At 46.3% G+C, this 25,343-nt stretch overlaps 6 protein-coding genes across 14 annotated transcripts; 2 read left to right on the top strand and 4 right to left on the bottom strand.

The window, feature by feature from the left end:
* Window positions 1-229: 229 nt before the first annotated feature.
* LOC105698848 (cell division control protein 6 homolog) lies at window positions 230-2,852 on the bottom strand. The gene is made up of 4 exons (XM_012423454.1): window positions 2,172-2,852; window positions 1,150-2,070; window positions 825-1,039; window positions 230-742 (listed from the first exon to the last, which is right to left on the bottom strand). Exons 1-4 carry the CDS (start codon window positions 2,449-2,451, stop codon window positions 509-511), a joined length of 1,650 nt encoding a protein of 549 aa, XP_012278877.1. The 5' UTR covers window positions 2,452-2,852; the 3' UTR covers window positions 230-508.
* Window positions 2,853-3,452: 600 nt separating this feature from the next.
* LOC105697988 (ATPase WRNIP1) lies at window positions 3,453-5,632 on the bottom strand. 4 transcript variants are annotated; one of them, XM_012421802.2, is made up of 6 exons: window positions 5,274-5,632; window positions 4,986-5,073; window positions 4,848-4,894; window positions 4,257-4,755; window positions 3,852-4,079; window positions 3,453-3,773 (listed from the first exon to the last, which is right to left on the bottom strand). In XM_012421802.2, the coding sequence occupies exons 1-6, from the start codon at window positions 5,610-5,612 to the stop codon at window positions 3,664-3,666; spliced, it is 1,311 nt and encodes a 436-aa protein (XP_012277225.1). In that variant the 5' UTR covers window positions 5,613-5,632; the 3' UTR covers window positions 3,453-3,663. The 4 variants fall into 4 exon arrangements, with proteins under 4 accessions (XP_012277225.1, XP_012277215.1, XP_012277234.1 ...); XM_012421792.2 differs by having other exon boundaries at window positions 4,257-5,073; window positions 5,274-5,410; window positions 5,519-5,632; XM_012421811.2 differs by lacking the exons at window positions 4,848-4,894; window positions 4,986-5,073.
* A 54-nt stretch (window positions 5,633-5,686) lies between these two features.
* On the bottom strand, window positions 5,687-8,736 carry LOC105698003 (sodium channel protein Nach). 5 transcript variants are annotated; one of them, XM_023433390.1, is made up of 7 exons: window positions 8,659-8,736; window positions 7,731-7,922; window positions 7,429-7,570; window positions 7,114-7,359; window positions 6,672-6,899; window positions 6,282-6,597; window positions 5,687-6,136 (listed from the first exon to the last, which is right to left on the bottom strand). In XM_023433390.1, exons 2-7 carry the CDS (start codon window positions 7,871-7,873, stop codon window positions 6,039-6,041), a joined length of 1,173 nt encoding a protein of 390 aa, XP_023289158.1. In that variant the 5' UTR covers window positions 7,874-7,922; window positions 8,659-8,736; the 3' UTR covers window positions 5,687-6,038. The 5 variants fall into 5 exon arrangements, with proteins under 5 accessions (XP_023289158.1, XP_012277264.1, XP_012277256.1 ...); XM_012421841.2 differs by lacking the exon at window positions 8,659-8,736 and adding an exon at window positions 8,131-8,277 and having other exon boundaries at window positions 7,429-7,546; XM_012421833.2 differs by lacking the exon at window positions 8,659-8,736 and adding an exon at window positions 8,131-8,277 and having other exon boundaries at window positions 6,282-6,594.
* A 548-nt stretch (window positions 8,737-9,284) lies between these two features.
* On the top strand, window positions 9,285-16,904 carry LOC105697975 (importin subunit beta-1). 2 transcript variants are annotated; one of them, XM_012421767.2, is made up of 8 exons: window positions 9,285-9,416; window positions 9,577-9,814; window positions 10,672-10,730; window positions 10,825-11,007; window positions 11,185-11,538; window positions 12,116-12,265; window positions 12,366-14,224; window positions 15,393-16,904. In XM_012421767.2, coding segments are annotated over exons 2-8 (2,667 nt in total). In that variant the 5' UTR covers window positions 9,285-9,416; window positions 9,577-9,753; the 3' UTR covers window positions 15,394-16,904. The 2 variants fall into 2 exon arrangements, with proteins under 2 accessions (XP_012277190.1, XP_012277181.2); XM_012421758.2 differs by having other exon boundaries at window positions 9,301-9,416; window positions 9,584-9,814.
* A 297-nt stretch (window positions 16,905-17,201) lies between these two features.
* LOC105698766 (carcinine transporter) lies at window positions 17,202-20,847 on the top strand. The gene is made up of 11 exons (XM_012423295.1): window positions 17,202-17,319; window positions 17,406-17,624; window positions 17,983-18,150; window positions 18,282-18,385; window positions 18,452-18,606; window positions 18,679-18,847; window positions 18,965-19,213; window positions 19,346-19,560; window positions 19,870-20,051; window positions 20,273-20,451; window positions 20,643-20,847. Exons 1-11 carry the CDS (start codon window positions 17,254-17,256, stop codon window positions 20,845-20,847), a joined length of 1,911 nt encoding a protein of 636 aa, XP_012278718.1. The 5' UTR covers window positions 17,202-17,253.
* On the bottom strand, window positions 20,845-25,023 carry LOC105698773. The gene is made up of 9 exons (XM_012423308.1): window positions 24,896-25,023; window positions 24,099-24,206; window positions 23,775-23,984; window positions 23,581-23,700; window positions 22,641-23,027; window positions 22,468-22,537; window positions 22,222-22,384; window positions 21,425-21,649; window positions 20,845-21,294 (listed from the first exon to the last, which is right to left on the bottom strand). Exons 1-9 carry the CDS (start codon window positions 24,920-24,922, stop codon window positions 21,267-21,269), a joined length of 1,338 nt encoding a protein of 445 aa, XP_012278731.1. The 5' UTR covers window positions 24,923-25,023; the 3' UTR covers window positions 20,845-21,266.
* Window positions 25,024-25,343: the final 320 nt, after the last annotated feature.

The raw sequence follows: 25,343 nt of genomic DNA on the forward strand, positions 1-25,343 counted from the left end.
TTAAAGTTGGGTACTGCGGCCAAAATAGGCGCTGCAAAGCGCCGCCTCCCACCGCAACCAGCCTAACTTGGAAAGGGGTACAATAGGACAGGTAAAACGGAACATTAAAAAAAAGTTCAGGAAGTCTGAGATTTGACTTCCGAATTTTTCTTTCTTTCTTTTTTTTTTTTTTTAAGTAGTTCATTAAACTTATTCTGTCATTATCTGAACTAAAAATTAAAAAACTGGATGAAGTTCGAGGTAATGTTTCTGAAAATTTATTTTTTACGTATAACGGGAAACAGGCAACATACATTCCAACAAAATGAATTACATAAGTTACAGTGTTGAAGCAGTATATGATACATGTTAACACTGGCAAGTGGTAATGCTCCATTGTCAATGAATTTTGTAGACATCATGTCAAATAGACACAATGGACAAAATTAAATTAATTCATGTATACAAATCAATAATTTAACGAATACTGTAGATTTTTCACTAAATACTATAAAATATTCAAGTTTTGTTACAAACAACTGACGTCATTTATGATTTCAGCCATCATAACTTTATTTTGCAAAGCAGCTTCCATTTCATCCTGGTCCCACTGAAGTTGAATTTTGTAAAGCCGAGCATCTTTTTTCTTAATCAGTCGTAACACTCCCCTGGTCTCAATAAGGGAACACAAGCTCACGAACTCGGAGATATCCACAGTATGTATATTGCGCTTTTGGCAGACTTTTTTATATACTTCGTGCAACTAAATAAACGAAAATAAATATGTTAAAGTACATTTTAGACATTTTTGAATTACTAAATCTTAGTGAATTCCATATAATTACCTTGCCAACGGTAACATCTTTACAGTGACTTTTGTTGAGGATGAGCATAAGAGAACACAACAGCAACTTTTGCTGTAGAGGAAATGTACTTTCAACCGTGTCAACGTTTTGAGAACCACCATAGACCCCATTTAATACTGTCATGACTTCCTTTAAGCCAACCGAAGCTTCCATTAGCGGTGGTTGTTGCTTTTTGGGACTACCTGTGTTTGACTCTGTAAACGCCAACAAAGTAGTTTTTAGCATCAAAGACAATCACCGTAATTGGTAAATTAACTGTAATTTAAATTTTTTAATGAAGATGTAAACAATTCAGTGACCTCACCATTATCGTTAGTAGGCTGCAGAACTTGTATCATTTTGTGGTCCTCTGCAAGTTCGACGACTCTTCTGCTTACATCTAAAGCTCTTCTGATGTCTCCGGAAACAGCAGCTACCTTTGCTGCTAAAAGTTGCATTGCGGTACTGGTGAACACGTCAGCCACCCCGGCTTCTTTAAGTCTTTCGGATATAATGTTGATTATGTCTTGTTTGGAATAGGGCGTGAAATTCATCAATTTTGGTTTTAATTCACATCGTCCATGTAACCTTGGCAATGTTCTATACGTAAGATCCAGAGCATTGGCAATGCCAATTAAAATCAACTTTGAATTTGGCTTTGAGGGCCACTCAAATATTGAGTAGAGCACCGATTGTTTCTTGCTGTCCAATTGATCTATTTCGTCAAGTACGAGTAGTAACATCTTATGATTAGATGCCAGATATTTCTCTATTACCGCTTTACTGTTTTTTCCTGACTTTAGTGCTGGGAAGCCGAGTTCTTGTATGATTTTACCATAAATAGTGGCAGCTGTCTTCATAGCAGTGCAGTTAACGTAAATTGTTTTAATAGCTGTTTTAAATTCTGGTAGGAGCATGGTTTTCGATAAACATGCAGTTTTTCCAGTACCAGGTGGCCCAGAAATGTAAAGGGATCCAGAAGTTTCATTTTTCAAATGCTCATCTATAAACTTACGCAATTGAGCCAATTCCGATTCTCTTCCCGGTAAACTTTCTGGGGTTGAACTATGTAAAGCTTTTCTAGCAGAACGATACTTATCCGAGGAGAATAATCTTTTAGGAGCCTTTCTCTCGCTGCTTTCTGGTGATGCTAACAAATTAAGGCGATTGAAAAGCGTTGATGGTGTAACAGGAGCCGAATCCTTTTCTTCTTTCTTTAGTTTTGGAGGCGTAGACCCATGTTCATCTGCAAAATTTAAGGAATTTCATTACTTTCACATACATACTCTAAAGCAACCTAAAAGAACAAATCGTCCCAACTATTAAAAAATTGTTGAGAACCCTTACCATCCGAATTGCTTGCCTTCCGTGTTCGCCTCGGCGTTCCAACGATCATTTTCTTAACACTCCTCGAGTTTTCTTCCAGAGTGGAATTCTCAATATCGGAATCAGTTTCGGACTCGCTACTACTTAGAGTCATCAATTTCTTCACAGTCGGAGTATATCTAACACTTGGAACGCCTTTAAGAGTGGCATTTGTAAAGTCCTGCTTGGGAGTATTCTCCTTGACTCCATAAAAGGAGCATTTCTTTCTAATACTAAAAGGTATCGTAGTCTGTACACTCATTGTGTCGTCACTAATAAATATCGGGTATATAAAATTCAGTAATCCTCAGTTTGCTTCTCTGAAGCGTGAGAATTCAGTCGTGATTCTTCTAATTGCTTCAAATATAATTCAGCCCAAAAAGGCCTTATTTTCCCATTAATTAGCAGTTATTCCTAACCAAAATTCAAAAGGCGTGCACGTAAATACGTTTGTCAGAATCTTCCGCACATTTTCCGACGAATAAAATCGAACACGTTCTTCGTTTCGAAGTCTAATGAGAGTGCACACTTTACACCCTGTTGCGTTCTATTCCGATTTTCTCCTTAACATCCCCCATGTCTGACGTAGATGCAACGCGCTCTTTTTCGCGGGAAGGCCATTTAATTCGTGGGAAAACGTAGAAACGACGACGCGAACCAACCCGACCGAAAAGTGTCATGGCGACGCGCGCGTTAAAATGGCGGAAGATTTCTCAGATTCTTAACACCAAGTTAATTTACAAATACAAATGAGTAAATAATCCTCTCGAGAAAATTCCCAACGAAAGATTCAAAATAGAATTCCTTTGCGACTATCGACGTGTTATTACCGCTATCTTTCTTACTTCAAATTCAGCTACAGCGCGGAAATGTGGAATTGAGTTTGAATAGTGCGCCATGATACTTTAATGTCGTCTGTTGCCGGTTACAAGTAGGAATTTTAAAGAGCTTGAATGTTATTGCTTACAAACTACGCGAAATAAAAGTGGGGACGGTCTGTAATGGACATCGGGATATTTTGATAGACCTTATTTAGGAAAGTGTATGATGTTTATCAGTTTTTTTTTTAACTGATCATTTCAACCGCGGGAAAATGAAGGAACGAGGATTTGAACCATGATAATGCCTCGGTGATGTCATCAGTCGATGAGTGTGTAACCAGCTGATTAGAGCTGACTTCCATTATTCGTCTGCTTTCAGATAAATTTATTGCAATATGAGTCATTGATGTATGGTTTTTTATTCAAATCAGGGAGGTGAGGCTTTTAAAAAGACTTTCATTGAGGTGTTATTACTATAAGCGAAAAGTAACCTTGAATACTTTCAGATTGGTATAGGATATAGCGGATAGCACTAAAAGATTATCCTTTTTTCCAACAATGTAACGTTTATTCTTATAATTACATGTCAAATATCGTGGCTTGAGTAATTTATAAAATAAACAGAAAAGATAGAATGATTAAAAATAAATTAACTATTCAGCATCCAGGCTTTCTTCTTTGAAGAAATTTGTATTCTTTAATTCAGGTGGCAAACAGTTTTGATTCAGGTTCTCTTCTTTTAATGAATTTTCTTTGGCAGTTTCTAGGAAAAATGCAGAATTATATCAATGAAAATGGTATAAAGAGTGCATGGATAATATATTAAAAATCATTTACTTACCAATTACTGACATTAATTGCGCATCTCTTGGTTTGCATCGCATGTGTAACGGCACAGGTGGATGCAATCCATTGTGATTCAGTATGACTTTATGAGCGATTTCCAAAGCGTTAGGAATTAAACGTGATTTCGGAGCTCGTGCTAGGTAGACAACACATTGGGCCAAAAGAATGTCACATTCTGGCATTCCTAACATTTGGCATCCATGCATTGTATGTACTGCAATTCCTATAAACAAATCACTTATTTTAAAATAACAAAATTCGTATCGTGAAATTGCTACACAATAAGGGAATAATCCAATTTTTTAATTGTACACCATCCGATAATGGAAGTTAGATTTTCCTTGGTTATATCATGGTAGTAATTATTTGTTGTAGAGGATAAATAGAAAAAACGGAATACCTAATGCATCGATGTCTGCCAGGCCTACTTCTTCACTGGATATCCTAACTAGGCGTTTTGCAATGTATACAGGATCGTGTCCATCTGCCATAATTCTTGCTAACCAGTAAAGTGCTGCGTTTGCCTTGTTTGCTCGTATGCACTTGTGCAATGCAGAAATCATGTCATAATATAAATTGTTTTCTTTATCATTAAATACATGTACTTCTTGAAGGCCTTCCTTGAGGTCTTTAACTTCTATTGGATATAGTTGATTTTTAGACAAAACTGCATTTCTATTAAATACTTTTGATTGTATTGCCCAGTTTAAACTGCTTAATGCAACACGAATATCTCCGTCACATGTTACAGCTAACCACTTTATTGTTTCCTCATCCACGGTGAATGCAGGTGCTGCCACGGAGTTGCAATTTAAATCTTCTAATGTTGTTAATATTTTTCCCTTTGTGGACTTTACAGCTCGCTCAAGTATCGAGATTGAATCAGTCGTCGATAGCTTCTTCAAAACAAACAGACGACATCGACTGATCAAAGTGGAGTTTAAACTATAAGATGGGTTTTCGGTGGTAGTACCGATTAAAGTGAATGTACCAGCTTCGACATGAGGCAGGAAAACATCTTGCTGGAGTTTGTTAAATCTATGAATTTCATCCATAAGTACGATTGTTTTATAACCAAGCTTAGATTCCTTTATAGCAGATGCAACCACTGTTTTAATATCAATGATACCTGATGTTGTTGCCAAGAGTTCTACCATGTGTACCATGTTATTGGATGATTTTTTACATGTGCATGCTATTATCTTAGCTAACGTTGTCTGCAACATAATTAAATAATGTTAAATATGAATTATATTTGTTGCGAGGCATATCCCTTTAAATGATTCTTTATGGTACACATTGTATCTGAATTTATAAAATAAATTTCATATTACCAAATGAAAATATTTCTTATAACAGAATCACAAAGTTTTCATTTAACGTTAACAGGAAATGTTAAAAAGTATATTATACATACTTTACCACAACCAGGAGGTCCCCATAAGATCATACTTGGAAGTTCTTTATGCCGGATTAATTGATACAAAACGCTGTGGAGACTGAGAATATGTTTTTGACCGATATACTCTTCCGGATTCGTAGGTCTAATCTTTTCTATAAGAGAAACATAACTTTCCTTCAATGTCATTGAATTTCTATAATCTTTGTTGGATGAAACCAAAACATTTTGTTTGTTCACAGACGAGAACAATTTTTGTTCACCTTGCATTCCAGATTGAACTTTGTATTTCTTTGTTGGAGGTTCCAATTTTACTCCTTCTAGCAATCGGATCCTTTTATTTTTATCGCATGCCATATTTTACAAAAAAAAAAAAAAAAAAACCTATTCACAGATTCAGAAACTCTGGACATTCAAACTCTCATATCGTATATTGTTGTATATATCGTAGTATATTGTTACATTTGCAAATGTATTTAAAGCCATCAAATTACTGCGTTAAATCGATTACATCGTAGCATCTGATCTCCAGTTACAATGACATCATATCACCAGAATTGATACAACAAATCACCAGAAATCACCAAATCACAAGAATGGCGGGAAAACTAAATGGCGGATTAAAATCAACGTGGAGAATGGAAATATATAATGAATTTTATAAATTCATGTTTTTGCATACTTATATGCTTGCACACGCGCATTCATTATTCTACACCAATAATCCTACAGAAGTTTTCCGAGATATCTTGAAAAACACTTGCAATATCATACGATTGCGAGTTATGGATTTGCCGGCTTTAGTAATAACCAATAGAGGATTTCCACGACGCTGAGGATGCTGGCACCCAAAAAAAGACCCGCTGCGCTTCCAATTTCCACTGAAAAAGGATGAAAGGGGTCATCATAGCCGAGGACTCAATAATTAACGTCAGTTTTTATGAGAAGAATGCGTAAATGGATACAAGGATTTCTTTTCTAGAAAATGATTTTTCCTCTCGGTGTTGGATGCTAGACAGAGTCTACCTAAGACGTCGAGGATCCCGCGAAGAATGTATCTCCGGTAACGAATCGTGGGCACATGGAGCATGCGGAAAGTCATGGTCGTTCCATTCCAAGAAAGCTTTTTTGAAGGAATGCCAGTCCCATCGGAGACTATCAACGGTTCCTCGCAGTCCGAGTAACATCGCGTATTGCCACCAATGGCAATGTTGATGATGGAACTTCGTTCCTTGAAGAGACACTCTAACTGGGTATAATTGCACACCGGCATTTCTGGGTTACGTGGAAAATAGTGGTTCACGCAACCACATAAATGCAACATGCGCTCGACTTGCATCTGCTGAATCAAGAAGAGGTTGTTGATTCTCTGTAACATTGGCTAATTGTCGTATGCTGAGAAATTTTGAGGATTACCTCTGTGACGCATACATCGTAGCTGTACAGATCATAGATGAAGTTATCTTCGTTCTCAAATGGGAACCGACATTTTCGCTGAGAAATGGGAACGTGTTTTACTCCGTCCTCGTTGTTGACATCCTGGAGAGTGATCGCATAGTAATTTTTATGACCGACAAGCCCTGCCACCTCCTTGTCGGCATTACTCACTATCGAAGGTATCTGTACGTCGTTCAACAAGTAGAACTGTGAAAGGAATCCAATTGTAGAACTTTAGAGAGATGATGATTTACAATTCTACACTTGCATTGACTTTTAAGGTGTTATAAAAGCAACAATACATGTGTATCGAAAAGTTAAAATATATACAAAACTTTTCTTCAAATTGGGTAAACCGAATGATTTGACATTTTGACTCATAATCCTAAAATTGAGCGTTTAGTGCTCCATGAAAAGGTACCTTTACATCTACCGAAAACCTGTAAGTGTCCATTGCTTTTGTCAAATTGACGGACAACACGCCGGCCCCTGTGGTCCGATTCACATTAAAGTCAACCGATCTTCCTTTTGCAGGCTTGGCTTGACGAGAGTTGATCATTAAACAATATCCTGCAGTGGTTTGTAACCCTGCGAATTCATCGCAACAGTTGAAAACTATGTCATTGAATCGACAGACTCCCAAAAGTTCGGTACAGTTGACTCTGACCTAGCAATACGAAAAGAATCATTATAGCCCTTGCATGTTTTAAAAATTTGTCCCTAGAAAGTATTTTACTTTGTCATTAAGTGCCATCAGCTCTGTTGCCGATAGTTTATTTAATATCTTCAGCTTTGATTTGTGACTATACCCCAGCGCGGAATAGGTGAACAATTTGCGCAGATCCGCAGCATATCTTGAATATTCAAAACTCTTATTTCTGCTCAAAAAATAGCACATTGGAAAATTAACATTTATTTGACCATGATATCAGTTAACGAAAGCTTTCGGTAATATAAGTGATCGTAGTCATAGTCATTACATTTTTTATTAAAAATCAGTCAAATTGCTTTTTAGTTCTCTTTTTAACGTTTACGTACGCAATTAGGTAAGCTTTCAGTTCTGATGACATTTGAAAACACATGCCGAAGGAAGGGAATTTCGTTTGCCAGTCAAGATAGGTGGTCTCTACAGTCATTGCTATCGAATTGTCAGTGAAATCATTGAGGACTCCCGATACCATTTCGATACAACCCCACCAACTCAATCCGCAGAAAAATATCCAAAATAGCCTGAAAATAAATGCATCATAATTTTGTCATAATATTCATTCTTGTATAGTTTTTTCAACGAATGTTGTATGATCGTTTGGCGAATTGAATTCATATTGCCCGGTACACTGGTGGACGTGAAAGCATTTTTTGGGAATAAGTGATGCTAAACTATAGTGGGAAGACATTCACGTCCGACATTGTTGCGACACATATTTTACAATATTACCGCTCGGTCCAGTGTCGGCCATCTTCAACAATGTATTTCAATCCATGCAGAGTTGAATTACTTAGATATTCTTTAATAATGTTGCCGAAACGTAAGGCACAGTTTCGAGCTAGCATGCTTCACTACTTAGTATCGCAATACCTCCATTACTGATAACGACTTTCAAACGATTCAATAATGTGGCGCTATTATATTGAAATATAATAACTTGTCTATTAAATAAGATAATACGTTCATAAGTCTGTCAGGCTATGGCTTAGAATGCTTGCATGACAATTCGCCACTAATATGATCACGCAATACTGATTATGCAGTAATATGTTCTGAATAATTAATTGAAAAAGGAATGCAGTTACGAACGCTCGCCAAATTAATTATGAATAATTTATTGATGTTTTCTATCGAAATGATCGCATGAAATGAAATAGAGACGCGGCACGAAAACACTTCCTATGCTAATATTTTTCTTTTCTGGTATATCATTAACATAGCAGAGAAATGTTTAATTTTGTTCCGTTTATGACCTACAATTAAATAAATATCCAACGGCAAAAATAGAGAGTTAACAACAAAAAGTTTCAAATTTGTAGGTAACGTCTGAACTTATCGAGTAACAAAGTGCGTATCCACGCTAAGCATAGAACGTGGATCTGTTTCGGCGAATGGTCGCTCTGCGCTTTCGGCTCCTCAATCGCTTTTTAATATGATCAGTAATGTACATATGTATGCATATGACGTATGATGATGATGATGTATGTACATTTACACCTGCTATCTTACTTCGGAATTATAACTATTAGTGTTGTGTTGTATAAACATCGTTTTACGTCGGTGTTAGCGGTAAAATCAGAGTCAAAAGTAGTTTATGCAGTATTTAACACCAGTGGTTAACTATCGATAGATATAAAACTGATATGGGAAAAAGTGTAGGGCCCGGTTTGCATCATGCGGTCCAGTAACCGACGACGCGGTTGAACTTGGCGCTGGCAAGATGGCGTCCAAGATGGCGTCCAAGATGGCGTCGCAGCGGTCGGCGAGGGGCCGCGGGCGTGCGTAAAGTAGTCCGTTTGGGGCATCGGTGGCGAGAGGCGGCAAAAGACGGCGACGAACGTGCGTTGAAGCCGGTTGGTGTTGCCGGTGGGTGTCGTCCGAACTCCTTGACGACGAATTCCTGCGCCAAGAAGGCGAGCTCGCCGGCCGAGTGGAGACGCAGTTAGCTCCGGACATCCTTGGCTTCGATCGGCGGCCTACGTAGGGTGTCCTCGTCGTCCCGGCACATCGGAAAGGTGCGTAAATCCGCGTCCGCCTCTCGTCCCTGGACGTGTGTCGCGAGGCAGAGGCGCGCGCGCGCACGAACGAACGACGAATGAACGAATAAACGAATGAACGAATGAACGAACGAACGCCGCGTTCCCTCGCGATACATAATCCTCCGCCGGTTCGTAGGAAGCAGGAAGTAGCCGCGGGACGAAGGGTTAACACCGAGCCAGTTGATTCGCCGATACATGTGGGCACCTGCCGGTTAGAACGGGCCCCGAAGCGAGACTTTTAGCCAGAGAGTTTCAGGAAGCCCCGGCTCGTCTCAAACACAAGCGGCCCAGGCTCCGAGAGCCCAGAAACACCATGCAGATGGATTCCACGACGGTCCAGCTCATTCAGGTCCTCGAAAAGACCGTTTCCCCAGGTTAGTGAAAACTTTTGCGCGCGCTTCCTCGCTCTAATATCCACAGGAACAATTTGGACCGCACGGACCTCAGGAACGGGTTGACTCTACTTGATTTCTCACAGAGGGGCAGCCGCAAAATTGATTCTCCCTGATTAATCGAGGCATTGAGCGTAATTTGGTATACTGCCGAAGGTATCTCCTCTCGAAGAGGACGAGCTTGCCAAACGGTGGCCTGATTGGCTGCGTTAAGTCGTTTGAGGTCGTTTGTCAGTCCATATCGGGTGGTTCCTTCTTTAGTCTGCTAGTTCATTTTTTTTTTAAATGTTTGAGTCTCAAATCCTTCGTGCTGTTCTTAGTTATCGTTATAGCGATATACTTCTCATGTGCATCGTTTCTGATTTTATCTCCATTTTCATCGTATAGTAATAAATATTTAACAGAGAATTATAACTTTATAATAGCAAGTTCCTTTTGAATAGACTAATCCTAGTTGTAACTTCCTTTGTGGTATTTATAATTCCTCGCTCGTGTTATGAAAGTTAGAAGCACAACAAAGGATTGCGTAAGATTATAAAGACAAGAACAGATTATTATTCTCTAAGATTATAAGAAAGAAACTAAGAAATGCACGAGATGCTCTTTATATGATATGTTTAGCTGTTGCTAAGGAAGCCGTATATCTGTTTGTAAAATTATTGACCACTGCAACTTAGACGTATAATTGAAATGAAAGGTATTGGATGACCTTGAAGACATAAAGTAATAACGATACGATCAAAGCAGTATTAATGAGTAGAGAAATATAGCTTGGTACCATTTAAGTCATAGCGAAGAATTGCCCTTACATTGACATTGGATATGTTTTCTTTCTCCAGATAAAAATGAGTTGGTGGTGGCACAGAATTTCTTAGAGCAGGCGGCGCAGTCCAAGTTTGTAAGTTTATATTTAAGACGCCTAAACAAAGAAACCAAGAAACTGATCCTATGGAAAGATAACGTTACTTGGACTCACTCCTTTCTTTTTGTAGCACGAGTTTGTGCGGAGACTGAGCGATGTACTCGTCACTGCTGCGGCGAGTTCGATCGCTCGCATGGCAGCGGGTTTGCAGTTAAAGAATCAGTTGACATCCAAAGATCCCATATTAAAGACTCAGTATCAACAGCGATGGCTTGCTATTCCCGCCGACACCAGGGAATACATAAAGAAAAATGTAAGAGAGGTCTCCACGTGTCTTAAACCTTTTGACTGCGAAAAGTGTATACATGCATCGAACGTTTGGTCCATTACTGCCTGAATTTCGACAATATGTCCGAAGGACTTTGCAGTCAAAGGGTTAACTTGAATGCACACTTTTCTTCGATAATTATTTAGTTAACTGTCCGAACAGATTTTAGGTGCTTTGGGGACGGAGGAGAACAGGCCAAGCTCTGCGGCGCAGTGCGTTGCTTATGTTGCGGTGGCAGAATTACCTGTTAACCAGTGGACCGAGCTAATACCTCTTTTAGTCAGTAATGTAGTGAATTCTAGTAGTACCGAGATGATGAAGGAAGCAACCTTGGAGACGATAGGCTACATTTGCCAAGAGATAGAAAGCGAAGTACTCGTCACCCAGTCTAACCATATTCTAACCGCCATTATACACGGTATGAAGGGATCGAGTACGTCGAATCATGTCAGGCTCGCTGCGACGCGGGCTCTCTTCAATTCTCTCGAGTTCACCAAAGGAAACTTTGAAATAGAGGTAATGCCATTTCGGATTAAGGGAAAGAAAATATTGGGATGTCCAGAGAGTTTTTCGGGTTTTGTTGTTTAGGGTCTAACGCTTTGTATTAAAGGTGATACGAAAGGGTCATTCTGTACATATAAAACGTGAAAATATTTATACATTTTTTTTCTACAAACTGGCTGGACCGAATCATTTGCAACTTGAGTACGTGATTATGAAGACTAAGGAAGAACGCGATGCTCGTGAAATTTAATTTTTCGTAAAAAAAAAAAAAAAAAAAAAAAAAAAAACGAATAGGATGGGTGTCAATCGACCTTTATTGTCTAGAGAAGAAAATCGAGCAAATTTGCTACTTTTCCTTCTTTAATTAAATGGCCTAAATTATTCGAATTCATGTATGAAGTGCAATTGTTACTAACAAAATGTTAGGCTAGGTTTGCCCTTCGAAACGGCATAGGACTCGGACAAAGGAAAAATCACTTTATCTGAAAACAAAGCGTCAGCGTCTTGAACTGCGAAAATTGCGACAACTTTCTGGTCAATCCAACGCATTCGTTACGTGCACCGATCATAATCTCGAATCCACTTGCAGACAGAAAGGAACTTCATAATGGAAGTGGTGTGCGAAGCAACTCAGTCTAGTAACACGCAGGTCCGAGTAGCCGCCTTACAGTGCCTCGTTAAAATAATGTCTCTTTACTATCAATACATGGAGCCATACATGGGACCTGCTCTCTTCCCGGTAAGTGCTGGGTTTGAAACACTTTCATAAGCGAACCTCTGGAGCCGAGGAACGTCTTTCGAGCAGACATCTTCAATGACAAATAACATTTGCTCCGTAGATAACGTTGGAGGCGATGAAGTGCGAAATCGACGAGGTGGCCCTCCAGGGCATCGAGTTCTGGTCGAACGTGGCCGACGAGGAGATGGACCTGTCGATGGAGGAGGGCGAGGCCAACGACGGAGGCCGACCACCGGTGAAGGTGTCGAGGCACTACGCGAAGGGCGCCCTCCAGTACCTGGTGCCGGTGTTGATGAGAATGTTGACGAAGCAGGAGGAATTCGACGACGAGGACGACTGGAACCCCTCCAAGGCGGCCGGGGTGTGCCTGATGCTCCTCGCGTCCTGCTGCGAGGAGAGCATCGTGCCGTACGTGCTGCCCTTCGTCAAGGTGAACATAAAGAACCCGGACTGGCGGTACCGGGACGCGGCGGTGATGGTCTTCGGCTCGATCCTGGGCGGCCTGGAGGCGAACACGCTGAAGCCGCTGGTGGAGCAAGCGATGCCGACCCTGATCGAGCTGATGTACGACCGGAGCGTCGTGGTGAGGGACACGACGGCGTGGACGTTCGGCCGGGTCTGCGAGATGATCCCCGAGGCGGCGATCAACGAGACCTACCTGAAGCCGCTGCTCGAGTCCCTGGTGAATGGGCTGAAGGCCGAGCCGAGGGTCGCGGCTAACGTCTGCTGGGCCTTCACCGGTCTCGCCGAGGCGAGCTACGAGTCGGCCGAGGGGACCAACGACGGCAACCAGCCGGACACCTACTGCATGTCGCAGTACTTCGACTTCATCATCCAGAGGCTCCTGGAGACGACGGACAGACCCGACGGGGCCCAGGCGAACCTCCGCTCGGCGGCCTACGAGGCCATCATGGAGATGGTGAAGAACTCCCCGAGGGATTGCTACGTCACCGTCCAGAGGACCACCATGGTCATCCTGGAGAGGCTCCAGCAGGTTCTCCAGATGGAGACCCACATCCAGAATAACTCGGACCGCGTGCAGTTCAACGACCTCCAGTCCCTTCTTTGCGCGACCCTGCAGTCGGTCCTCCGCAAGGTAACCGCGGAGGACGCCCCGCAGATCTCGGACGCCATCATGACGGCCTTGCTCTCCATGTTCAACTCGAACTCCTGCAAGGCCGGCGGGGTACAGGAGGACGCGCTCATGGCCGTCTCGACCCTGGTCGAGCGCCTCGGGGAGGGCTTCCTCAAGTACATGGACGCGTTCAAGCCTTTCCTGTGTCTCGGCCTGAAGAACCACGCCGAGTACCAGGTCTGCTGCTCCGCGGTCGGCCTCACCGGCGATATCTGCCGAGCCTTGAAGGGCAAGATGCTGCCTTACTGCGACGAGATCATGACCCTCCTCCTGGAGAACCTGGGCAACGACTCCGTGCACCGGTCCGTCAAGCCGCAGATCCTCGCCGCCTTCGGGGACATCGCCCTGGGCATCGGTCCCGAGTTCAAGAAGTACCTGGACGTGGTTTTGCAGACCCTGTCGCAGGCCTCGCGGGCCAACGTCGACAGGAACGATTACGACATGCTGGATTATCTGAATCAGCTGCGCGAGGGCGTCCTCGAAGCGTACACCGGAATTGTCCAGGGTCTCCGTGGCGACGGACTCACTCCCCTTCAAGATGTCGCCCTGATCGAGCCCCACGTGCCCTTCATGATCCAATTCATCACGACCATTAGCCAGGATCGAGAACTCTCGGATGGGAATATTTCTGCTGCCCTCGGGCTACTCGGTGATTTGGTCGTCGTCTTCGGGGAGAAACTCCTGCCCATGATCGACACCGACCCCATCACCGAGCTACTCACCAAGGGCAGGAAGTCGAGGACCAATAAGACCAAGTCCCTCGCCTCCTGGGCCACCAAAGAGATCCGCAAACTGAAGAGCGTCACTAGCACCACGTCTAGTTGGTGAGTACCCGATTCTTCACTTTTTATTCGAGGTGGTGTATGCTTTCGGGACCGAGACCGGAACGGGGGCGCTGGGAGGATATCTTTCCATCTTCTTCCTTTCATTTTTTCACTCTTCGTATCATTTGTCGACGTTGCTCATCGAACGTGCCCATGACGCGGTATCGTTTCAGATCCCACGATAAGTGTCTCGAAAGGATACACCGGTGTACGTTAGGACAGTGTATACCGCGGCTAGGAAAGTTGCCCCCTCCCCCCTTCGATGTTACTTCATTCGTCCCCGCCAAAATCCCCGCCAAAATCCCCGCGTTGCAAATTAACTCTGCCTCTCGGGGTGAATTTCAAAGGCTTAGACGAGCTCCAAGCTTCCGCACACGAAGCCCATCCTCGTCGGAACTTTCCAACTCGAACAGGACAAATTAATTCCATTCGATGGGAAACTCAACGATCTTCATTTTCTCACGTCCATGGATTAAACGCATCTCTGGGGCATCTCTTGTTAAAATCCCTCCTTTAAACCCTTTTAAGCAGCGTCCCTTCCCGATGGTCGTCAAGGGACGGTTCCCCGGTCCCGACATGAAAGAGAGAGAGAGTCGGGGACACCCGTTGACTTTGGAAACGAGCGAGCGAAAAAGTGAGAGAAAGAGCCGAGGATATCATCTAGGGGAGGGTAGAGAGAAGAAAGAGGCGAATGCATGTGTCAGCTTCCGGATGAAAGTGGAAGAAAGAGAGGGAGAGTTCTCTGGCGGAGAAGGGCCGATCGTCGTCGAGTTTGGGGGAACGAAATGTAGGATGCCGAATTAACCAAGTATTTTCCTTTCAATTTTCCTAGGATTTATCCTTCCTATATTTCTGCCCTCGTTTTACCAAACTTTAACGACGATCCGCTCTTCGAGTGCGACACGATGTCCGGTGGTCAGGGAAATATTGGAAATTTCGTAGAAATTTCTCCTCGAGTTTCGAATGGTTTGTGGAATTTTGAAAATTCCGGGTCGGGGATCGTTGTTCCGAGGTGGTTTTCAAAATTGTCACTCAAAAGGAAACGGAAGCAAAACGAAAAAGCCCCGAAATAAATGCGTGTTTAAAAAAAATGAAAAGCGAAGTTTGAAGCGCGCCCTGCCGGGGGTTAACAGTTGACTTATATTTGGCCCGCTTTTGCTGTTCACAGATCACCCCGAGGTTGTACTGTGCGATTTGATTTAACTAGAAAGCTATCGAACACAATACAAAGACAACAGGATTGGATGGTACGGATGCGAATTGATGGATGTGCGTGAGTCCCGAGAGAGCGAGAGCGAGAGAGAGAAAAAAAAAATGAAAGAAAAAAGCGGATGCAAATCCCGAGGATTTACCGAAAGAAAGAGAGAGCGAGAGCGAGAGAGAGAAAGAGCGAGAACGTGGAGAACCTAAGAGGAGAGAAAGAGTGAGAGAACACGTGAAAGAAAGGAAAGCGAGGAATGAAGAACGAAGGAAAGTCGGAGAGAGAGGAGAGAGCGAAAGTGAGAGAGAGAGAGAGAGAAAGAGAGAGAAAGAGAAAGAGAGAGCGTGAATCCTGTGAGAGCGAAAGAGACGGAGCTGGAAGGATGACCACGTGTGAGGAGGACCTGCCTGTCGAAGGTGCATCCTGTGTACGTGTTCCCCGATGTGTGGTGTGCGAGTCTATTCTCTGTCTGCCGGATGCCGCCCCACGGATGACGCGACGAAGAGTGTAAGTGGATCGAAGGAATCGTTGCCGATGAGACCGATGATACGTTTACCGATGCGAAAGTGCGAAATGTACGGAAGGGAGAGAGAGAGTGCCGCGTTTGCCTGGTCAAACGGATTCATAAGCGAGGGAGGGTGGCTGTCGCGTGGGGTACGCGAGGGAGAGAGGACGCGGGCGACCGGAAATTACTTGGAACGGACGTACCCCTTCGATTTCCGTTTCTCTTCCTTTCCCCCGTTTTTATTATTTGCCCCCCTCGGGGGCACTCGGGCTTGGGCCGTTAAGACTACCCCTTCGACGCCTCGGATAAAACGCAGAAAACCACCTTAGGGCCAAACGCAAACGCGGGACGCGACGTCCAGGGGAAGATCCGCGAGCTCGAGCGGATAGTTGGCGCCTTCCTTGGAGTTATTCCGTAGCCGGGGTATAGTGGTACATACCGGGGGACTACGGTCGTCCGTCCTAGCAAAAGGGTTTAAACGGATGCCGGATGAAAAGATGAACGCGGACGTTAAGGAAGGGGGGCACGTCGGTACGGCCCGTTCCAAGTTCGAAGCGAGTGCGTGCGAGTGCGTGCGAGTGCGTGCAAGTGCGTGCGAGGTACTTATGCGAAAAAGCGAATGGGCGAATGGGCGAATGGGCGAATGGACGTTTAGGGGATAGGACGCGACCGAGCAATTCCACCCGAAGACGTCGGCCCTCGGCGTCGGCCCTCGGCGTCGGCCCTCGGCGTCGGCCCTCGGCGTCGGCCCTCGGCGTCGGCCCTCGGCGTCGGAGCGTCGGCGAGACGCGAGGGTCGGAGAGCCGAGAAAACTCGGCCGATCCGTTCGCCCTGGGGAGCCGGCGACCCGTGATTGATCGCGATGCGCATGAATCTACCGTCTCGGAGGACGGCGACATGTATGTTAACTTTCCACTTCGTATGCGAATGTCTGTTTCTGCTGTTGAATCATTAAAGTTAATATTTTGCTGGCATATGTATACACCTACCGGACGACTCCCTGGGAGATCCATTCGGCGGATCGGTCGTCGATGCGTCAGCGGCGACCCCGATCCCCTTAAGCGGCCCTAACCCGATTGGGCTCGGGATGAGTCCTGGCGCGCCCCTCGACCTCGACCTCGACCTCGGGCGGCCCCGGGCGGCCCCGGGCAGCCGCGGGCAGCCGCGGGGCAGGGATGCCGACTCCGAGCACGGTGGGCAGTTGGCAACCCTGCCGCGGGGGCGTTAATGCACGTTACGCGATCGGGCGCGCTCTTCTAAGGCCTCGGCGAGGTGTCCCGGCGAGGTGTCCCGACGGTGCGGCCGCCGACCAGGAGTCGCAGCATGCCCGGCCCGGATGCGAGCCCGCCGACGGATCCCGCCCCGAAGGCGCGCGGCCCCGAGGACGACGTAAGTAGCCCCGGTCGCCCCGGTCGCCCCGAGAAACTTCCTCCTTTCCCTCTCGAGCGCGATCCCTTAAGAAAGGTGAAATTTAGGAAGGCTTCGACCTCGACGACCTGTTGCCGATCGTCGGAGAATTCGGTCGCTACCAGAAACGACTACTCTGGCTGGTCTGCCTGCCGGCATGTCTGCCCTGCGGTTTCTGCGCGTTCAATCAGCTGTTCATGGCCGACACTCCGCCTCACTGGTGCAAGGTCCCGGGCCTCGAGGACCTGGACCCCTCCCAGAGGAGGAGGCTCGCCGTTCCCATTCAGGTGCCCAAAGGGTGTCCCCGCCAGGTCCGGGCCGGTAGAAAACGATTCGTAGGGCCGCCTCTTGCCTTCCGCTCGCGTAGCTCCTCCCCGAAGGTCGACTCCCTGGGCATCTCCCTGGGCATCTCCCTGGGCATCTCCCTGGGCACACCCCTGAAATCCCCCAAGACCACCCGGCTAAATTAGCATTTCCCGTAATCGTAGCACCTGGCCAACCCTTGGGACCGCCGTAATTACTTCCGCTGCGTAGGAAACGACGGTCGGAGGATCGTTTCGTGGATCGTTTCGGGTCGAGGGGGGAGGTCAAAGGGCGAGCTCGCCGTTCCGTCCTCGACTGGCGAATATTTTCCTGTTAAAGTAGGACGACAACGAGACGTACAGCCAGTGCACGAGGTACGACGTAGACTGGACGGATCCTGAAAACGTGGCCCTGGATGCTCCCAAGCCGAACTCTTCCTGGCCGGTCGTGCCCTGCGACCGTGGCTGGGAGTACGACACCTCGGAGGTCGTCTCTTCCATCGTCATCGATGTGCGCATCTTCCTATCCTAATTCGGGTCTAGATCGAATCTAAATCGAATCTAAATCGAATCCAAATAACGAAAGATCGTCGCGAGAGATTCGACGACTATTTATCGCTGATTTTCTGAAAATGTGTGCAGTTCGACCTAGTCTGCGAGCACGCGATCTATCCGACGATCGGACTGGTCGCCTTGAACTCCGGAGGACCCATCGGCGTCTATCTGTTCGGCACTTTGAACGACAGGTGAGTGTCCCGGATTATTCCCTGGATTACGGAAAGTCTCACGTCCTTTCTTTCGCGTTTGACAAGGATCGGCCGGCGGCTGTCGTTTTTCACGTGTCTGGCGACCCTCATCGCCGGAGCCTTCTTCACGGCGATATCCAACAGCTTTTGGACGTGGGCGGCCACGAGGATGGTCGTGGGATTGACGATACCTGCGATCTATCAGATACCCTTCATCATCTGTAAGCGGACTTCCCAACTTTCGTTCCGTCCGGGCAGTTTTTCCTTCGACATTTTTTATTCCTCTTTTCTAGCTCTGGAGCTGGTGGGACCGAATTACCGATCTTTCGTCACCGTTATGACGTGTTCCTTCTACACGATGGGTCTCTGTATGCTCGCCGGAGTAACCTACCTAGTCCGAGACTGGAGAATGTTGGCAGTGACGACCAGTGCGCCGTTTCTCTTTTATTTCGCCTATTGGTGGTAATTTTCCCATCCTACGAAAGGCGCTAAGAAGTTTCCCTTGTCTCGCGCGGCCGTGGAAAGCCCCGGATTTATTTCCTTCGTTTCCACTTTTTTTCAAACCGTTCACATTTTCAGGTTCCTTCCGGAGTCGCCGAGGTGGTTGCTGGCCAAAGGCCGCCTGGGAGAGGCCAACACCATTTTGGAAAATCTGGCTCGAACGAATGGAAAGGAATTGCCGATTTCGTTTACCCAGAAACTTCGCCAGCGGATGACGATGTCGCGGTCCAAGAGCGAAGAGGAGAGGCTCAGGAAGGGGCCCGGCCTTTTAGCGCTGTTCAAAACGCCGAATATGCGACTCAAGACCTGCCTCATCACCCTTAATTGGTACGGAATTGCTTCAAATAGGATATCTCTTAGGTGCTATCGCTCCGTTATCTTTCATTCGCTAAAGTTTCAAAATTAACGAAGCTATGTACATCTATCCAACGTCGTTCCAACGTCGTTCCAACGTTATAGGTTCGCCAACAACATGGTGTACGTCGGTCTGTCCTATTACGGACCGGCTTTGGGAAGCGAAGAGCATCTCAGTTTTCTTTTCTCCTCGCTTGCCGAGATTCCAAGCTACATCGCTTGCTGGATAGTAATGGATCGATGGGGTAGAAGATGGCCCCTCTGCCTGTGCATGGTCGTCGCCGGAATCTCCTGTATAACCACGGTGCTTCTGTCAGCCGGTAACTTAACTCTTCCGCTGGTCCAATCCTTGTTACTCTCAAGGTAAAGTGGCGTCTAAGGGGTCGTTTATGAAACCTTTCTCCGAACTTTTGGAGGAGGTACCGATTCGCTTGAAATTTTATCACGTGAATATGGAGGTCTCAGAGAACGTCCCAACCCCCATGATATCTCATTTTTTTTTTTATTTCTTTATAAACACGTTTCGAATTTTGCATGGGAAATGAAATTTCGGTGAGATGTGTCATAAGTGAGCAATCCCTCGGATGCCACTTTCGTATCACCTTAGCTCAACGCTTTCCCTCCCGCAGACCAGGTAGTGGCCACGCTGATCCTCTTCCTCGTCTCGAAGTCGGCCATTTCTGCGTCTTTCCTTATCATCTATCCGTTTGCTGGAGAACTTTATCCGACTCAGCTGAGGGGAGTCGCCATCGGATTCTCGGCCTACATCAGCGGACTTGGACTCATCATCATTCCGTTCGTTACCTACCTTGTAAGTTGAACGTCTCGTTGTCGTTATTTCTAAGGCAATTTTCCGTCTACTTGAGGTGATGTGAAAGTGCTTTTTGAGAGGTCACTCGTTTATCGAATGGACCACGAGGTCCGGATAATTTGAAATTTACTAAACCGTTCCTACGTAAACCTGCACTTAATCGTTTGAAATTAAAATAAAAATCGGCCGTTCCAGTGCTAACGTCGCGTTACGTTTTATAGGGGAAGGAAAACTTAGTGTTGCCGCTCGTGATCCTCGGAGTGGTTTCCGTTATCGGAGGACTTTCTGGCCTCAGGCTTCCCGAGACTCTTCATCATCGACTTCCTCAGACCGTAGAGGAGGGTGAACTCTTCGGGAAAGATTGGACCTTCGCCGATTGCGTCCGTTGCGTGCCACTGAAGTGAGTCTTTCCGAAAAACGGATCCAAAAACCGATCCCTAGAGGTCCACTGGAGCATCAAAAAATTTTACTTCAATTTCTTTATAATTTTTCTACTAAAATTACACTTGTATCAAATTTCTCGGCGCTTTCGTACAATCTTAAGAAGTTATAACTTCATAACCGGGTCCCAAACCGCATTAAATCTTCCAGGCCCTTATCGCCGAGCACTTCGTACGAGGACTTGTCAGCCCGAGAGACAGTGGAGATGCACGAGGTGCCAGAAATGCCGGAAATGCCGGAAATCGAGGAACTGCCCCGATCTGCTGCAAATGTTCGCCGGTTGGTTCGACAATCTAGCGTGATGGACACGCAGAGGGACTCCGATGGGTCCATCAAGATGACCTACTGGTTTTAGAGAGACGTTAGATAGGAAGAAAAAGAGTCGCCTCGTTCGTAAACCGAGCGCGAGACCGCCTCGATGCCCTCCTCGTCCGCTGGGACGCCACCTTGCACCGATTCCTCAGCTACGAGCATGATAAAATTACACGAAATGTCCCGCGATGACCCGAAGAACCATTAAGTAGGATTCGCGATAACGGAACGGAAGGTCCCCATTTTGCCTCGACCTCTTCGAACGCGATAAATCCGTAACAAAGGGTAAACCGACGAATGGCTGGCAGGGTTTTCGGAATGGTCGAAAAATTTATTTAGCTCACCGATATGCCGTGTTACATAGAAAACTGGGAATATCTATGGAGCATCTTTTGGATGTCATTCGGATCGGATAGAGTCACCGACTCTCTTTTCTCGATTGAGGGGGAAGATTGCACTCCTTTACAGCCGGGTCGTTCTGTTGTAACAGCTGAAAGCACGTGTTTCCAAGTTGTCACGCGATTCATCGATTTGTCATTATTATTAAGGATTCGGGATTTTATTAAACGGTCGTAAGTCTACTCGTTGGTCGGAGCTGGTTCGCCATTTTGGGTCTTTACCTTTCCAATAGACGACGTTTCAGCTCGGGAGGATAAGCCACGTATATGTAGTGATCCGGGATGTCTCCTGCCGGGAAGGATGGATCTTCGGCGATGTTTAACTGACGTTCATCTGCCTTTTCCGTAGGATCTCCGGATGTCTGCAAAGACGCTCCAGGGCAGTCCTTGGAGTTGCCGAAATCCGGATTCCTCGACGTCTCGTCGTTCGCCGGCTCGTCGCCGGAGCTGAAAGTCGGTTGGATTTTTTTTAGGACTCGTCTTATTGGTGCTAACTATATCCGCGTCTACAAATTCTGGAGGGCATTCGAATCGTGACGACTGGCTCGAGTAATTTGCAAGATCTTTAAAAATTCTTAACATGGCCAGCAAACATCGAGATGTCGGATGCTCCTGTCTAGAAGAAACGATTCAAAAATTAACTTCCCTTTGTTTACCTTTTCTATCACTTTAATCTCATGAGTCAATATTTTCGGGTAAAAATGTAACGTTAAAATGATAGGAAAGGGTCATACCGGATATATAAAATGTGAAGAAATTTTTAAAACTTTTTTCCAAACTGGGTGCACCGAATCATTTGAAACTTCGGCATGCGATTACGGCGGCCCTTAAGAAGAACGTTCAAACGATTCGGTGCATCCAGTTTGGAGAAAAGTTTCATCGATATTTGAACGTTTAGATAAATATGGAATGACCCTTTCATCCCACCTTAACGACGCGTTCTTCTAAACGGCAGCATTTGGTTTTTTCGGTGGAAGTCGAGAGAAGAGTAAATTGGGAGCCATTTCGTGGCAATTCACCTGAAGAGCATCCAAATAACGTAGTAACAGACGGACAGTCCCGTGGAGAGGAGTAAAAGGAACGCGAGTAAAAGGTACCAGGGCATTCGCTGTTGTTGCTTCCGATTGTCTTCCCAATATCTGTCGCAGCTCAGGTACCAGCAGATTGCCCGATTCAGTTCTCCTGAGGATTCGATCGTCCCCGAGTATCACTCGAATACTTACGACTGCGTTAAAGCTTACTCCTCCTCCATGCCGAAGACTTACCCTCGATTTCCTGAAAGTCTCCTACCGACAAGTTCGTCAGAAGCCCTGCGATGCAGTCACGGATCAGGGTCTGCAAGTGGAAGAGCGGTTAATGCGATATTCACAAAGCCATTTGGTATTTACGATTCCTAGGGGGCCAATGCGCATGGACGGGGACCCCTTAAAGGTCGTACTTCGCATTGCAACTTGAGTTTGTGCAGTTCCTCGGGCTTGCATGTCGACTTTTGCCTGCGCTGCTGGCCCTTGTTTTTCGTGTTGGGCGGCAAGCCGGCCTCGACCATGTTGCTCCCGTCGTCGGTCCGCTTGGCGTCGCCCTCGGGGTCGTCCTCGGGGTCGTCCTCGGGGTCGTCCTCGTCGGCGAGCGCGCTGTCGCAGGAGCTGCTCTTGTTGTCGGGGCCCGCGAGCTCCCGGTGAGGGGGCGAGGAGCCTCTTCGGCAGAAGCGGCGGAAGCTCGTCAGGGCCGAGGAGCTCTCCCGGCGGGAAGCTTCTCGGCACGTCCGTTGCACGTCGCGACGGTCGCACGAGGTCCGAGCGCTGCTGCTGACCGCCTCGCTCCACACCTGCACGCGGAAAAGGAGAACCTTTTTTTCCCCAGGGGTAGGCCTAATTCGCTACGCGAAAAAGCGTCGCGAGGTATGTACAAAATGTGACGGGTTCCGCATTCCGTTATGCTCTTCCTCCTCTTCCTGGGAGGGAACGGGAAGTATACAACGTAACGCATTTTCGAATCGTAGCAGTAGCGTCTTGCTTTCCCAGCGCGAGAGTTGTTGTCGAACGGTGTTACGTAAGCGAATAACAAGGGTTGCATCAGAACCCTCACTTCGGGTAGAGCGTCCGCTTATCGGAAGGATTAGCCGGGATTAAAGGGACGGTGGTCGCCAAGCGAGGACCGAGGCGACAGTTCGGGGGAAGCGGCCGAAGAGTCATCAAAGAGGAGAAACCCGAGAAGACCCGCTCCGCCTTTCTCCTTACCGACGACAAGGTAAAATGGAATAAGGGGGTCGGGACCTTCCGTGTAGCCTCCGTATTCCCGTATAAAAAATTGAAAGCATTCGGAGAAAACGTTTGCAAACGAGGTGTCATTTTAAACGATTGGGAATTTAAAAACACCACCTGGATGTCCGTGTTGACGGGACCCGGCTCGTCGAGCGAGGCCTCCTCCAGGTCGCGGCTTCCCAGGACGTCGCATCGCATTATGTCGCAGTAGTCGGCCAGGCACACGGCGTCCTCCGCCTGCGCAATTTTTTTTTTCACGCGGTCAAATTCGGATGCCCCTTTCTTGGGGGGGATGCGAAAGGGCGACTCACGGTGTTGACGACGTTTCTATGCCTGCCGTCAAAGTGGGCGTCCAGGTGGGCCTCGGTGTAAAAGGATTTCCCGCACAATCCGCACGTCCATTGGGAAGGTCTGTGCTGATGTTTCGCTTCTTGCTGGGGATAAAAGATATCTCGGCTCTTGTGGAAGGGACACTCCAACGGCAACTCCACTTGATACCTCTTCAACACGGGAATCCATTTCTACGGGAAAACGAGAGAACGCGTTGAAATATCAAAACGTGCCCCCGTAGTCGTGAATATTTTCAACGTTTCGACGGAACGACCCAACGTTATACATGAAACTTTTCTTCTCACCTTGTGAATGATTCTCCTCACCAAAGAGGCACGACTTCGGGGACATGATATCTGGAACACGCTCGGCCCCGGCCACGGGATTACGGAAAGTAACAGCACACCCAAAATCTGAAATTTCGCCAAAATCGTCATCCATTAGCTTTACGAGCGTTCATTCGAGACCTGGACCTCGATTCGAAATAGTCTCCGGTCGAATACGTAGAAAATTACGTTACGATAACTCACGTGGTCGGCGTATTTCAGCCTGCGCTGGATATTGATTCGTATATTATACCCGGTGCTATCTTGGCTACGCGGTCCTACATAAAGTCATCCGCGGCACTACATCGAGGTCGCATTTTCTTTTTAATTCGCTTCCACGATTCTAAAAGTCCCTCGTAAAAAGTTGATTCGTTCCAAGAAAAGCTCAGCTTAACGTTCGAATCTTTACGAACGACATCTTGCCAATATAAATAATTTATAAAATTGTAGCGTCATTTTTATTTCCGTTTGAACGACTCGACCGGCATCCTGAAAATAATGAATACTTGTTCGCGATGTATCTTTCGGAATCGACGGAATCCGTTTTCTTCGATTGTCCGATAACGTGTCGTGACCCACTAACCCGATATCACTCGTTAATTTATAAGGAAGAAGACGATCACAAAATCCACCCTTCGCTTTCTCTATCTACTTCTCGATAAGTAGGCACAAACGTCCACTTGATATCCGCGATATCCCGTCCTATCGGAGCGGACGCGGCGACGTCAAACATGTCCGCGGCGAGTCGGAGGACTCGCGTCTCTTCGGGAGATTACCTCGAGATAGAAGGCTTGGATCTTCATTCATAGCCTTTGTGATCCGCGCGAGCGATCGACGCAGGGTCCCCCGCGATGTTCGGCTTCCAGGATGGCCACTCGACGGCTGATAAAAGGGGAGGCGGGACTCCGTCTTCGTCGTCCTCGTCTGGCCGCGAGCTCGCACATGCGAGATTCCGGAATCCGTCGATGCCGATACGCAGGCGCACCAGGAAATCAGGGAAAACGGGCTGCGCAGAAAAGCCAGCTTTCCCTGCGGGACCTGGCCCTTGGCCTCGACGAGACGATTCGACTCGAGAGATGTCCCTATCGCTCTAATTCATTTGACATTGCACGGGAAAGTGAATGGTCGGAAAAACCAAACGTTTTGGGTGAAAATCGTGGCCTGCATTCGGTGCATAAATTGTAGACGAGACTCGCTGGCCAATGGTCAGAGGAAATTGGGATT

Source organism: Orussus abietinus, unplaced genomic scaffold, assembly GCF_000612105.2.
Source record: "Orussus abietinus isolate OABI.00-Male unplaced genomic scaffold, Oabi_2.0 scaffold13, whole genome shotgun sequence".
NCBI lineage: Eukaryota > Metazoa > Arthropoda > Insecta > Hymenoptera > Orussidae > Orussus > Orussus abietinus.